Source organism: Eptesicus fuscus, chromosome 15 (assembly GCF_027574615.1).
Source record: "Eptesicus fuscus isolate TK198812 chromosome 15, DD_ASM_mEF_20220401, whole genome shotgun sequence".
NCBI lineage: Eukaryota > Metazoa > Chordata > Mammalia > Chiroptera > Vespertilionidae > Eptesicus > Eptesicus fuscus.
This window is the reverse complement of record NC_072487.1, coordinates 34967321-34982785: the sequence shown is the minus strand read 5'-3', so window position 1 is coordinate 34982785 and position 15465 is coordinate 34967321. Positions and strand designations below refer to the sequence as shown.

The window sequence follows — 15465 nt, the reverse complement described above, 5'->3', positions numbered from 1 at the left end:
AGTGTGTGACATATTTAAAGAATATCAAGTAGTCTAGTGTTTGCAGTAAGAAGGATGTGTATTGGGGCAGGATGAACAGAGGATTATAGCTTCTAAGAGTATGGCCAGTTCATTAAAACAAAAACAAACAAACAAACAAACAAAAACACCTTCTATGTTAAAGAAAGTATTCCTTAAACTTCGGGAAATCGGGAAGCATATAGTTCTTAAGCATGAGGGTGAATAATCAAGTTCCTATTTTAGAAAGATCACATTAAAGGCAGTGTGAAGACTGGGCCAAATGAAGGTAAGAAGATAGGCTGGCAGATCACTTCGGCCAGAACTTAAGCTACATCAGTGGCAACAGAGATATAGAAAAGAAGAGATTTGAGATTCATTTCAGAATAGACAGAACTTAAGCTACATCAGTGGCAACAGAGATATAGAAAAGAAGAGATTTGAGATTCATTTCAGAATAGACAGAACTTAAGCTACATCAGTGGCAACAGAGATATAGAAAAGAAGAGATTTGAGATTCATTTCAGAATAGACAGGTGATTAAGCTGGATGTGATAGGGAAAAGAAAAAAGTCAAGGATGTTTCCCATGGTTTCTAGTTTAGGAAATTAGATATTGGTGACATCATCAATTTAGGCAATTCAACAACAGGTTCAATGAGAAGACAATACATTTTACTTTAGAGAAGTTGAGATTAAAGTACCTCTGGAAGCAGGTCAAGGTGCCCAACAGGAAGTTAGATATACAGGTTTGAATTTGAAGAAAAAGATCAGACATGGGTATTTGAATACTATCACCTAAAAGAGAGAATTTCAAGCCTCTGCACATCTTACCCTTGACGTAATTTCACTGAATTCTTGAGGCAACTGTTAAAAGTTGACCAGTTCCATTTATTCTTATAGTTGTAAAAATTCCATATAATTGTTAAAGTCTCTGTAGGCAATAACTTTTAAAAGCCAGAGGTGCCAGATTTCCCTCCTTCCTTCCTTCCTTCCTTCCTTCCTTCCTTCCTTCCTTCCTTCCTTCCTTCCTTCCTTCCTTCCTTCCTTCCTTCCTTCCTTCCTAGTTAAGGATGATATAAGAAGTATAATATAAAACATTTTGGTATTAAATATTTTCATATTTTGTCTTAACTGTAAAAGGCAAAAAAAAAAAAAAAAAACACCCAAAAAACATTTCACAATTCTACCTTTAACAAAACCTAAGTCAAACACTGATTTACCTATGTGACTCTCCACTGATTTTCAATTGCAAGTCATTGACAATTAGCTGACATCCCCAAGGCATTCAACTCCAGCTGTAGTTTTAACCACAGAGGTTCCTGAAACAATTCCACAGTCCTGTTGCTGCTCACTGTCAGAAATCCGAATCATACTGTACTTCTGTCTAACTGATGATGCCCTAGTTGGGTGGGAGGTGGAGAGGAAGGACCAGTTGGCAAGGAAACAGCCACTTCCTTCCTGAGCCGGGGAAAACTAGGAAGGTGACTGATGGGCAGAGCCAAAAAGCAGCCAAAAGTTGCTCTGGCTTCTTGTTGGCAACAATATCCACTGTGGCACAACTGGATGTTTTAAAGCATATGAATGATTGAGTTTTATCTGCCTGGATGCTCTGCTGAAGCTCAACAGGATTTCCCACACATTTTCTACATTTGAAAAGCATTTAAGTGTGCAATGGTTACAAAGAATCTGGCCTCAGTGTATGTGCAGTGGGCTAAGACTGCAAGGCACGGTTCCATTTAACTTTAGTGTTATACCCAAGAGATTGCACTTTCTGGTAAAAAAAAATTTTTCATTTTCTGTAGAGTAGTTATATTTGTACAACTTATTAGAATTACTATTAAATTTCATTTGGAAATATTTTCTTAAATAGGTTTACTTTTATGTTTAATTTTAAACGATTTGTTGCAGATGTTTATATTTTATTCTTTTATCATTCCCCCTCCCATCCACTTCCGTACCCAGAAAATTGAATATCCAAGGATTCCTGAATAAAACAAGACAACCACTGGATTGATATAACTAACATATTTTAAAAATAGCGTAAATAGTAAGTTATTGTTCATCAAATAGAAATTAGCAATCACTAAAAATAACATTAAAAATTAGTGTGGGCATGAAGTATGGAATTTTAAAACATCAGTTTACTGCACTGATTAATTCAACATTTATATTTGCATCAGAACTTAATAATCCCATAAATAAATAGAGCTCTCAATTATTTTTTAAAAAAATCAAGGGATAACATATGTATTTAGACATATTAGCAGCGTAAAGATGTATGCTTCAACACACTTATTGGGAAAACGTCTGAAAATATTACTACACTGAAGTAATCCGCAGGAACCTGACATAAAAGTTCTCTAGAATACCAACAGTTCAGGAAATTCCAAAAAAGGAAAAGGGTCAAATAGGGAAATAGCCTCAAATTAATCGACAAAGTTCAGTGCTTGCTCCAACTTGATTTTTCTCTCCATTGCAAAAAAACAACAACAACGAAACAAAACAACCGAGTCTCAGGGATAGGTGGGTGAGTCACTTAGATGAAAGTTCATCTACTGGAATAAATGGAGAGGCCGCTTGGGCAGGTGACACCGGAGAGTCGGTGGTAGTGCTGACTTTCGCTGGTGAGTTACAAGAAGATCCAGTACTGCTGCTGTTTCCATCCAGGGTATCCGAAGATACACACACACCAGGATCTGACAGCTGTGCAACGTCAGAAGAAAGCATGTTGGTGATGCCCTGGAAGAATCTCTTTGGCTGATAATCAGTTTCCATTTCACATTTCCTTTTCAATGGTCCAAGAACACTTGGTCTAATGCAATTAATGGGACTCTGGCTTCTTCGAGTAGTAAATCGGGTCGTTGGGCTGGGAATCGGACTTGGAGGCAATCCATTGCTACTCACAAAACTTTGCAAGGATGGTGAAAAGCACTGCTTCCCAATTCCCCGGGTGGGAGACGGTGCTGGTGACACCGGAATGAAATCGATGCGCTTCGGGGAGGCGGACTTCTCCACGTCGTTGTCACTCAGGCTGAAACTTTCCTCCCAGGAGTGGCTTATCTGCATTGCGTTCTGCACCTCGCGCTCGTGGACGGTCTCTCGGTTGATCAAGTCCATGCCCTCCTCCTGTTTGATCTGGTGCAATCGGCTGCTGTGCATGCGGACCGGGGAGGCTGGCAGCAGCAGGCCATGGCGGTTCGGGAACGTTGTGCTGTTGCGCCTGGCGCTCGGCGCCTCGGCCTGGAACACCGGCGAAGTGTCACTGAGGCCGTGGATCAGAGGGGCGCTATTAGACCTCCGAAGGGCCCCGCCGCCGCCACTGCCGCCGCCCTCCGCCGGGCTCCCGCCCGCACCCGGAGGCAGCTCCAGGTCTAGCTCCATCTTTTCCTGAGCCATGTCGGAGGCCAGGGAGGCGGGGCGGTGCTCAGTCAGAGAGCAAGGGCTCCCATTCCCCGCAGTCCAGGACCGCCGCAGGCGCCGCCGCCGCCACCACTGCCGCCGCCACCGAGAATCTGTCAGCGGTCTCGATCGTCTGCGCATGCGCCCCTCGTCGCGCAGGCGCCCTGCGAGATCTCTCGCGGCGCCGGCTTAATGCGTAAGAGCTGCGCCGCAGCCCCAGGGAGAGGGGCGAGCAGTGGGTGGTTCTTATGCAAATAGCTACTGAGCACAAGCTCGCTTTGACTCGTTAATAAAGTTACCATACTCCGGAGTATATGTTTATAAAATAAGAGCTCTGAGAGGCCCTTGGTGGCGTGGGGCTGTGGGATGTCCCGTGCATTAGCATTTGGAATAGCCCTAAACTGAAAACAGTCCAAGTGTCCATCAGCACGCCAATGGATGAACACATTATACAACGGAATTCTTTACTCAACACGTTTGAGTTACAGTATAATGTTGAATGGAGGAAATCAAACACAGAAGAGGACAACTCTATGACTCCACTTTAATGATATACAAGAACAGCTGACATCAATCTATGGAGGTCGAAGTTAAAATAGAGGTTACCCTTGGGGCTGCTGACTGGAAGGAGCACAAGGAAATGTTCCATAATCTGGATCTGGCTACCCAGGTGTATACATATGTAAACACTTACTAAACTGAATACTTGAAATGTATGTGCTTTATTATATATGAAGTTAGACCTCAAAATGCTATTGATATAAAGAAAGAGAATGGGAACTTAGAATGTAAATGGAGGACAGAAAAGAATAAGAATGTATTTCATTGGAAGAAATACATTTTGTTCAAACATTAACCATGAGCCTAACTTTAAATGGAATGCTAAGCTTCTAAATCTCTCTGACACATAACAGTGAAAGAACAGCTACCTGGCCTTGACAGTAGAAAGAATGGAGACAGGAATACCCGCGTACGTACACGTGTACACACACACACACACACACACACACACACACCTTTAGCTACATTTCACTGGGCCCCTAAACACCAAGAGTCTCCACCAGCCTCACATAAGCCCTGGATACTTGTCTGAAGCCAGTTACAGGTCACCAGCAGAACCACCAGCTCTCCCTGGTCCTGTTCCGACAGAGCCCGCCAAGTTATTTCTAAGAAGACATGAAGGAAGGAATGAAGCCCCTTTTATAGCCTTCGACTTTCTCAACAGCCATCTTTGTGTTCATTAAAAAATGATTCTGCAATATTCTCCTAGCATAATTCATTAAATGGAACAGAGTTAAATTAACACCAAAGCAGCTCAGTGGGAGCTGTTATTACACATGGGAAGAATTAGTTTGTGTTTAAGGATATGATTTTGGCCACAAAGAAATTACTTTGTGATCGTAATGGAAGAAAAACAGTGGATGATCTCAGAAACTGTTATCAACTATTCACTCCACAATTATGGAGAACCCACTAAATGCAGTTGCTTTCCATAGTATTTACCCTTGAGTTGCTTGATCTAATCCTTAAAGCAACAGCATGGAAGAGAAAATCAAAGCAGACATTTACAAAGGGGCTTCTGACCCCTCTCACCTTTCAACTTTTATAGACACTAAAAATCATCACACCACTGCCATGGAGCCACCCATCACATGGAGGAAGGATAGAGGGAGAGAGGGGCCTCAACAACCTGATGAAGACACTCCCAGCTTAGGCCCTCAGCAAAGTTCAAGTAAACAAATGTGAATTGTAGTTACTTTGTTCAATTTTTTCAAAGGAGAATATATTAAAAACTAGAGGCCCAATGCACGAAGATTCGTGAAAGAATGGGCCTTCCTTCCCCTGGCTGCCAGCACCACCTTTGCTCCAGCCAGAGCCACCTTTTCGCCTTCCCAGGCTGCCCAGAGGCCCGGGCGGCTGGGGTGGTGCGGAACAACCCCCTGGCCGCTCAGCACCTGAGTATGCAAATTAACCTGCCATCTTTGTTGGGTTAATTTGTGTACTCACTCCTGATTGGCTGGTGGGTGTCGGGAAGGTATGGTCAATTTGCATCTTACTCTTTTATTAGTGTAGATAGCCTCTAGCCCTCTCCCCTTCCACTGCCTTGTTTTATAAAGAGAATAGAAAATCTAGTTTATACCATTTGTTCCTCACTGATTTTATACATGTTAGGCAGTGTCCATTTTTGGTGCTTTCTTTTTGGCATTGAACTTCTCCTAGGCCAAAAACCAAGGTTACAATCGGTATCCTTACATGCTTCTCTCTGCTATCTTTCACTTGGAAGATTAATGCATCTGGAAAAAGGGACTGATGCTCCATGGATAACGTATCAAGTTAATTTTAAACCATGCAAAAGCTGCACATCTAGTTGGATTGTATACTGAAGGGCTCAACATGTGAGTGCACAAGAACTATAGCAAAAAAGTATGAAACCTGGAGTCAGACTATCATACTTCCAGCCCTGTGACCTGGGACAAGCCTGCCAACCTCTCTGGGCTTCACTTTTCTCACTTAAGAAGGATCAAATGATACAATATACATAATAGGCCCAGCAAACAGTAAAGGCCCTATCCAAACAGCGTTCTCTCTGAGGCTCAGTGGTTGAGCATCCACCTAGGAATCAGGAGGTCATGGTTCCATTCCATTTGATACCTGGTCAGGGCACAGGCCTGGATTTCAGACTCGATTTCTTGGGGCGGGGGGACATGTAGAAGGCAGCCAATCAATGATTCTCTCTCATCATTGATGTTTCTCTCTCTCTCCCTCTCTCTCCCTCTCTAAAATCAATAAAAATACATTTAAAATAAAATACTCAGTGCTCTGAACATAATATGATCCCACCCACTTTCCCACCACTCTCACCAGAGGGCTTCCTTTGTTCTGTTGCTTCTAGTTTCTCTAGAAGAAAATTCGCTCTTCAGCTTCTTCCCTGAGACCATAGTGATTTTTAGAGGCATGCATTTCTGTCTGAAATGTATGAACCGAAACGTTCATACGCAATCAGGTAGACAGTTTCCAGGAAGGAAAAAGAAGAAAAGCCATACTATTTAAAAATTTTACTCTGTAAGTCTGTCTAAGCGATAGATCCCATGGGGCAGATAGAGGCCATCAGTCGCTAAAAATGTGTCTAGATCAGTGAATGCCATTCCCTTCAGCTGTTTGTTAATCCGCAGCAGCAGCAGCCACCCTCCCTGGCCGGACTGAACTTTTCAATTGGGACTAATCCCACAGGGGTTTATTCTTATGTATTCATTTGAAACCCTGTTTTGAATGACTGCTATTGTCCTTCCTGGCATATACTAAACTGCACAGGGACACTCCTTTGGCTGTGCCTGACAAGTTGAATCCAGCCTCTCTCAGAAAAATGAGAAGAATAATGAAGAAAGTAGGAAAAGATTCAAGATGCTTCAACAATTGCCATTTCTCAATATGCGTCTTTCTCTCCACATAGCTGATACCCGGTAGGTATGTTTTGAGGAGCAGGTCCAAGGTTCCAAAGAAATTTGAACCCGCTGCCCCAATCTGCAAGATTCCCAAGCTACCATATATGCATTAAGGAAATAGAAGGCATGTGCTCTCTCTATATATTTGGCTTTAGAGGGTGGCAACTGCACATCCAAGAGCCACCCAACCTCTAAGACACATTGAGCGTGTGAGGTTTACTACTGAGAAAGGGCAGTGTATCATTTGTTCTCCTTTAGCCCATCTTTACATTAAGATGACAAGGAAAAGCAACAAAAAGAAAGCGTATTAATGGCGGGGGCACTCTAATGCCTCCTGTTTTATCCTAACTAATCTATCAACAGAATGACCCTATAATGCAGTATTCTTCTGCCTTTTTCACCTGCAGCTTAATTTGTTACCAGAAATATATGTTTGCCACCCATGGAGTTCGGCCATCTGAAAGTTCCCACTTGTTAGGAAGTGGTACAGGTTTTCCTCTTGACTCTCCTTTTGAAAACGAAAAGTCTAAGACATTAGGTTTCTTCAGCCTTAACAATTAAGACACTTTTCACCAGACAATGTTGCCTCTGTCACCATCACACAATAGCAGCTTACATTTACTAAGGGCAGATGTGCCCGTATCCTTCCAAGTACTGTGTGTATACCAACTTATTTCATTTCTATACCATCTCTAGGATTACTATCCCTATTTTATAGACGAGGAAAGGGAGGAACAGAGGCATGAACTAAGTTGCCAGAGGTGACAGAACCAGGTAAGTGGTAGAAGAATTAAAGCCCATAGGGTTGGCTTCAGAGGCTGAGCTCTTAATCATTACCCTCTGCTGCCTCTCATGAAATACACTTGGGTTCCTCACACCTACCATGCTCGTGGTGCTCCAGGTTATCTTTGAATAACACTGATGGGGTTGACATGTACAGGATAATAATCATGCTTATCAGAAAGACAGATGAAGGGTATATATATATAATTTCATGGACTTCCACATATGTCGCGGTTACACAATTAAGCAAGTAATAAATGCCCTATCTCCCCCAAAGCAATCATGAAAACAAGTGCTAATGATCAGAAACAAGTGCAGGATGTGAGATCTGTAAGGGAATTCAGAAATCACCTACACTTTTATCAGCCAGGAAACTGAGGTTCAGACAGAGCCAGTGATTTCTTCAAGGTCAAAAAGGCGTCCAGGACAGAATGGGGGTGCTTTATTAAATTAGTAGGGATTCCTTTCTAACATTTGCTTCCCTTTCACTTTAAACTCTCTCTCTATAAGCAAAAGCACCCACATGGTTTTAACTCTGACCGATGTGCTGATGTCTCTGAGATTTATATCCTTAGATAGGGCTGACCTATCTCCTCTAGACTGTCATAAATAACTACCTATCAGACATTCCCACTGCTTATTCCATAGGTCCTTCAAACTCATCCATGAACAAATTCTCTTCTCTCTACGGCACATCTACTACTTCTCCAGAGAATGAACTACACAACGATCTCTTAAGACAACCACATCAAAACTCAACATATTCTAGATCTCTCCTCTCCTTCATAGCTCCCACATAACCCATCATTAAATCTCTTCAACTTCACCTACTTAACATCTGACATCCGTCTCTTCCTTTCCATCTCTATTACCAAACATTCTATCTGCTCCCAACTATTTCCGTAACTTCATACGAGTCTTGCTCATTTTAGGATGACTCCAATCCTACCCAATGTGCATAAAGGTTGCCAGAGAAAATGTTTAAAAATAATCTCATCAGGGTAGCCCCTCTGCCTTTTGCTAAGGTTCTTTCATTAACGTTCCCCAGTAGGGCAGGAGGGCAGGGGGACAGAGTACAGAGAGGAAGGCAGACTGAAAAGAATAAGGGCAGAAATGGGGGGTGAGGGGAGTGGCTAATCCTAACATCTCCCCAGAGCTCTAGTCCCTTTGAATGAGAATTGCTACAATATAGTATTTAGGAACTTGGGCTCTGAAATCAGAGAACCTGGGTTGAAATCTTGACTGTAACTTCAGCATTGATGTTCTTGGGGGATCAAGTTACTTAATCTCCTTGAGATTCAGTTTCCTCATCTAAAAAGTGAGGACGATAGTCTCCTCTGTTAAATGAGGTAAACATTAATTGAGGTAATTGTTAGGTTGAATTGATACCCCTACCCTAGAAACTGGCTTTTCAAGTCATTTCACTATGGACATTCCCTTTGCTGAGACCACATTTCGCTTGCAGTGACCACATTCCATTATCTCCCCTCCGGGTATGCATCAAGAAGTCTCCGCCCAGAAAAAAGCCCGCCAAAAGTCCTTTAAAAGCCGCTGACTCCCGTTACTGGGTGCTGGAGCCATCCAGTCTCAGCCACCCATTGATCGAATAAATTTGTAATCCCTCACCATTCTGGCCTCGTGCATTCCCCCTTTGACGACTTAACAGTAATATTCATGACATGAGCATTTAGAACACAGCCAGACATGAGATTTCTCAAAACAGATACTGGAACCACAACCAGTACATCTTATTTAACTAGACTGTTATCTCACTTTTCTTTTCTGTTCAAGGCACCAACCTCCTAGCCAGCTTCGTATCCAATATTTACTGAGCACCACAACTAGATGCAATTCAATCTGAAGGCTGAATAAATCCCAGTGGCACAGCTTCTCCACTAGAACCCTGAGATTTTGAATTCCTTTATGCCCCAAAGGGGCCAAATCTGTTATGATTACATCTCTATGGAGGGTGTTATAAAGGTGAAAAAGACCCAAGGGAAGTTGAGAGAAAGGAAGCTGCACATTATTAACTTTAATAGAGGCTGCATTTTGTGTCCTCAGCCCTTAGTAAGCGTCAGAATCATCTGTGAAATTTTGAAAAACAAACACAACAGAGCCCCAATATAGAGATTCCCACTCAATAGGCTGGGGGCAAAGTGCTGACATGTTTCTTTTTTAAAAATTGTCCGAGTGACCCTGATGTGCTCCAGAGGTTGGAGACTCCTGGGGTAACAAGCGTAAGTACTTATTAAAGTCCTAACAGTTCAGATGATGAAGAGACTGCTTTCAACCGAGTGAAGGGAGGAGCAGATGGTTTATGAAGAACCCTTGATAAGAAGCACCTAAGGGAGTCCATTTTAACCTAAGCTGGAGCACAAGAAGTCATGTTACCAATAGTACTAGTTGAGTAAGACCTTAGAGCGAAAATTTTTGCTTTTCTGTTATCTGGAATTCTTCCTATCATTGTTTTGAACCCAGAAGTTAGAACCTCAATAAGTTGGAAAGGACTTATGTCCAAACGCCAGGAAAGAGAGGAGGACTTGCCTCCCTCTCTAGGAGCTGAGATATTTTGCCTGCAGAAGGCCCCTGCCAAGGGAAGAGAGAGCTGAAATGAAGTTGCAGGCTTTGCCAACTATATGGTACCTGACATTTGAGAGACCAGCTTTAAAAGAGATTTAAAGTGACACTCAGAAATTTTATTGCCTAAGAGTGAGCAGAAAGTTTCCTGGGTTTTCATCCAGTACCAGAAGTTGACCTTTCCCACTGAATAAAATTACAGGAAGAGGCAAAAAAAGAGAGTTCTGATTATATCCCAAGAGTGCTGCTTGTTACACATACAGTACTTGTCAAATGTGGCAGAATGCTGAAGAAAATAGGACTGTGAGACAGCCAAGATGGGGCAGAATAAGTGGAAGTTACACTCGCCTCCTCCCAGGATCAAACTAGAATTACAACTAAATTATAGAACAATCAACATGAATAACCAACCAACGAAGACTAGCTGGAGAGAAATCTTATCACCCAGGATTCACAGAAGAAGCCACATCAAAACTGGTAGGAAGTGTAGCAACTAAAAAAGATATCCCTCCGGATTCTCCCCACCCACATGTGGTGGTGGAGAATCCGGAGGGATATCTCAGCTGAAAAGGTTACCCCTGAGGAGCATGGGATCTCAACCCCAGAAAGGGCTCCTCAGACTGAAGCACCAGAGTCAGGAAGAGGACCTCACATGATATCTGGCTCTGAAAATAAGCAGAGACTTTTTTTTCCCCCACCAGAAAGAGATGGGAGTCTGCTAGAAACCCAGGCACCCTCTCAAGGGCCAATGCACAAAACCTTGTTCACAGCAACTCACCCTGGGAAGGTAGCTCAGAGCAGACTGGAGACACACAGGGCAAGATTGGGTACTGTGTCTAGAGGGCTAGAGGGACAGCACCATAGCCCCAGGCGAGTGGCGGCTGGCCTTGGCGAACCCTGAAACTCTTGTTGAGTGGCCTGAGGCCCCCCACTGGCACTGAGCCTGAATCTGTATCAACCTGGTGAACACCCCTTGCCTGTACCTGGTGTCTCACTGAGAAGCTCCCTCACATAACTTGTGTACCTCCAGAGGCTCTTTGGGTAACTAAGCCTAATAGGCAACTGGCAAGTGGAGGCAAATCTCGAGGTGCCTTGAGCCTTTGCTGCCCTGGCCCCTGGCTCTGTACTGATGTAAGCTGTCCTTGGTACGCAGCTTGACCCCTCCCAAGTGTTCCCAGCTCCCAGCAGAAACAGCCACAATCTGCGGATTGCTTTGTAACTCATAACTGGTAGCCCAGGACTGGTCACATCTGACATTGACCTGCATCAGAGTTCCTCCCAAGAGGCCCCAGAACCAATACACCAAGAGGCAGGCTTCAAACCCCATCGGAACACAAACCAGTTAGCTCTACAAATGGCACAACTAAAGAACTATTTCTCAAGGTACCAGACCCTGCTGGGGCAAATTCCGCTTCCTGGGGTCAGACCTGCACAACAGCTCAGACACTGTGGTCACGGCCAATCCTCACAGCTAGCCAGACTCAGGATCGACCCCATCCACAACCAGGCCAATAGCAATCAAGACTCAACTACAACGAAAGGTCTCACATAACCCACACCAGGGACATTCCTGGAGCGTCTAGCTCAGGCCATCAGAGAGACTGCACCACTGAGCCCCATAGGACGCCTACTACACAAGGCCACCACATCAAGACTGGAAGACACGGCATATCTGCCTAATACACAAATGGTTAAAAAATGGAGGCAGCCAGACAGACTCTGCTTTGAAAAGCTTGGTTGACTCAAATTGAGAAAACATTTTTCAAGTTCTGACTAGGTGCCAAATGCTTTCGCATAAACTGAGAGGAAAGTAAGGCCTAAAATGTCATCATGATGGTTCACGGAATGGTTCCAAGGACAGGGTTTCCTTAAACTTTGTTCTTCCCTGTAAAGTAGATAGTGGTAAGAGAAGAAATACTGATGATACAAAAGAAAAGACATTGAGACAGAAAGCCCTGGAGTGGGGAGAGGAGATGGAATTCAGGGCATAAGTAATAGTATAAATATTTGTTTGTTGAAAGTCAATAAAATAACCTTTAGCTTTAGAACAGCCAAATCTGAGGAATTTACTTTTTTTCTTTTTTTCATGTATATTAGCCAGTTAGTTTCACAGTGCTGCTTATGTTTAATCAGCTCCATCACTACCAACAGAGAAACTTGCAACTTTCTTCAGCAAAAATGAAGGGGAATGCAATTAATGCTATTACTTCTAGAATATCTAGCAGATCTGGCAGCCAGACGGAATATAAGCCAGGAAACAACAACAACAACACACACAAACCAACACACACACACACACACACACACACACACACACACACACACACAGCCAACAGCATAAGTGACAGTGAAAGCCTGTCCCATTTTTCCTACTTAATTTGCCTATGGAATCTGTAAAACTTACTAGTGAAGACTCAGTCTTAATGATGTGTCCAAGAACAGAAAGATTTCCCTGGCTAAAAAGAATTCTCCACATGCTGCAGAATTCAGAAGGAAGAATGCACTGGGGATCATGTAGACAACCACCAATTCCCTTTGAAGACGGGCCCGCAATCTTTTAACGTTTAAAATAACAATTTTTCAATTTAAAAAATAAGATGGGGGCAATTTGGATGCGTTATTGGGTATGAACAAGTTGCACATTTAATTAAGCGAAGTTTTCTTCATTTTGTTCACTTTTCCCAACAGGGTGACCCGTCACCAACTCCTAGAGGCACTGCTTTACCACTAAGAGCCTAGCAAGTTCTCTGGTTCATTATCAGCACCAGGGGTTCCAACTCACATGCTTCCAAAGGCCACAGATAGATGGAGTGATAGCACCAAGAGAAAGAGTATGTGCACCTAGCTGACCGAGGAGTCCCTGAGCATGCGCAGGATACAACCAGCTCCCTTCCAGCCTCTATTGCTCTTGCAGAAAAGGACATTATTCATTGCTGGAGCTTCTTCGTTTTCAAGAGAGGCTGAAGATCCAGGCTTGTGACAATGTGGACTCTTGCAATTCATAGGTGTCAAATTTTAAAAAATTAAGAAGCAAACACATTAAGTAGGCCTGATCAAAAGGGTATAAAAGCTGGCTTAGGCTCAAGCTCTAGACTCCTGAGAACCCATTCCTTTCTCCTATAGTCTCAGCCTTTTCCTCCCAGGATGGTCATCCCTCTTTTCTTTCCAAGATGTCCTTTGTCATTTTTATTTATGATTCGACCAGTGGCCACAGGCTGAGCGGGCAGCAGCCAGCGTTATAGGTGAAAGAATGCCCTGCAGTACTTTGCTTGGGGCCTGCTTTATATCACGTGCGTGTGAATGCCCGTGGGTGAAACCTTTGAAACCTCTCCTAGTGGTTCTTCCCACCTGTATCCCTGCCAGCAGCATTATTACTAGCCAGGCATCTGACTTCTCATGTTGTTTCTAATAATTTTCCTGTTGATTCTCTATTTCCTAGGTATGCACTTAAAATATCTACAAATAAATACTAAGTTTGCAACTTCCACTCTAATGTTTATATCTGTTTATCTCCTGGCTGGTACTTTCTGAGTCAGGTTTATAAAAGTGAGCATTCTTATCATACATTAAATTTCAACTGGAATGCTGCTTGTGTTTCACAAGATCATATACTTAAAATAAAGCAAAAGACATAACTAATTCTACTTATTCTAAATGCACCAAGTTTTGTTTGTTTGTTTTTAATCAGGAATGTGTGTTGGATAATTTTTTCTCTTATCATAGATTGATTTGCTGTTGTTGTTAATCCTCACCCTAGGATATTTTTCCATTGATTTTTTTTTTTTTTTTTTAGAGAGAGTGGAAGGGATGGGGAGAGACAGAGAGAGAAACATCGATGTGAGAGACACACATCGACTGGTTGCCTCCCGCACACGCACCAACTAGGCTGGGGATTGAGCCGGGGATTGAACCTGCAACTGAGTTACATGCCCTTGACCAGAATTGAACCCTCGACCCTTCAGTCCAAGGGCCCATACTCTAACCATTGAGCCAAACTGGCTAGGACCATCTTTTCCATATTAACGAATAGAGATTTACATCTTCAGTTTCAATGGTTATAAAGTATGGTTACACTGTGACTTTCTTACTTAAATTCCTGACAATAGGGGATAGGTAGACAGGTTAATTTTTAACAATGATTTCTAACAATGCTGTGTTGAACATTATTTAACATTTTGCATGCTCACATCCAGTTGTACTTGTAGGACAGATTAGTAAAAGTAGAAGTGCTAGTCAAACAGGTACATTTAAAAACATTTTTTTTTGCTTGTAAAAATGTCTATATGTCTTATATTAAAAGAACAGCAAAGAACAAAATAAAGATTTCCCGCAATCCATTATGCAGTGTTAGCTTCTGTTAATATTTTGTAAACTATATATCCACCAAGTCAGTGCACACTCGTTTTTCAACCATAAATGAGACTATATTATACACTAGATTGCAACTTACTTTCCATATCATGCTGTCTTTTCCTGCACAGCATCATTCTATATCACTATAAGATATACAATGGATGAAAGAACCATACTTTGATTATTTTTCTGAGGGAAATTTGAAATGTTTCCAAGTGTTTGCTATTCTAAACAATGCTGCAATAAATATTGTCTTTATTTTTTGCCCCATTGTTCAATTATTTCCTTAGGCTAAATTCCCAGAGGTAGGACTGCTAGATCAGAGGCTATGAACCTCAACGCTTCTGATGAACACTTCGCCCTTGAGAAAGTCTACATCTATCGACATTCCCAACAGAGTCCAAGTATTTGTTCTCCACATCCACATCCACTTCAACCTCAGAATATTGTGTTTCTTAGAATTAGATAATAAAAACGTGGCTTTTTTTTCTTCTTCTTCTTCTTTGCATTTTCAAGATTATTGACAAACCGGGCATGTTTTTTGGCCCTTTACAGTAAGTTAGTAAAATCACTTTATATGATCTATTCCCTCTCAATAAACAAAATAGCCATATATCTTAAAGCCTTAGGTCCCATTTTGCTAGAGGATTTTTAAAAAGGAAAAGAAAAACATGCCTTGCATTTTTAGAAATAGCTCTGGTGCTCTTGTTGGAATTTTGCTTTAAGTTTATTCCAAGCAAGGAAGAACAACCACTTTCTCCATGTTGTATCAATGCAAATATGTACATCATCGTAAAACGTTTTGCCAGAGCAGAGAATTCGGAATAGCACAGGTACACCCCTGGCTTTTCAGTACAGTGTAAGAATTTTAATAAATATTTCATTATAATATAGCCTCAGCTCTAACGTTTC

The 15465-nt window shown here is 42.3% G+C and overlaps 2 protein-coding genes across 3 annotated transcripts in view; both read right to left on the bottom strand.

Annotated features, from left to right (window-relative positions):
- The window catches only part of PIP5K1B (phosphatidylinositol-4-phosphate 5-kinase type 1 beta), a 290127-nt gene that overhangs the window by 212721 nt on the left and 61941 nt on the right, over nt 1-15465 (bottom strand). The window lies entirely within an intron of this gene.
- PABIR1 (PP2A Aalpha (PPP2R1A) and B55A (PPP2R2A) interacting phosphatase regulator 1) lies at nt 1037-3514 on the bottom strand. The gene has a single exon (XM_008144958.3). It carries the CDS (start codon nt 3392-3394, stop codon nt 2531-2533), a length of 864 nt encoding a protein of 287 aa, XP_008143180.3. The 5' UTR covers nt 3395-3514; the 3' UTR covers nt 1037-2530.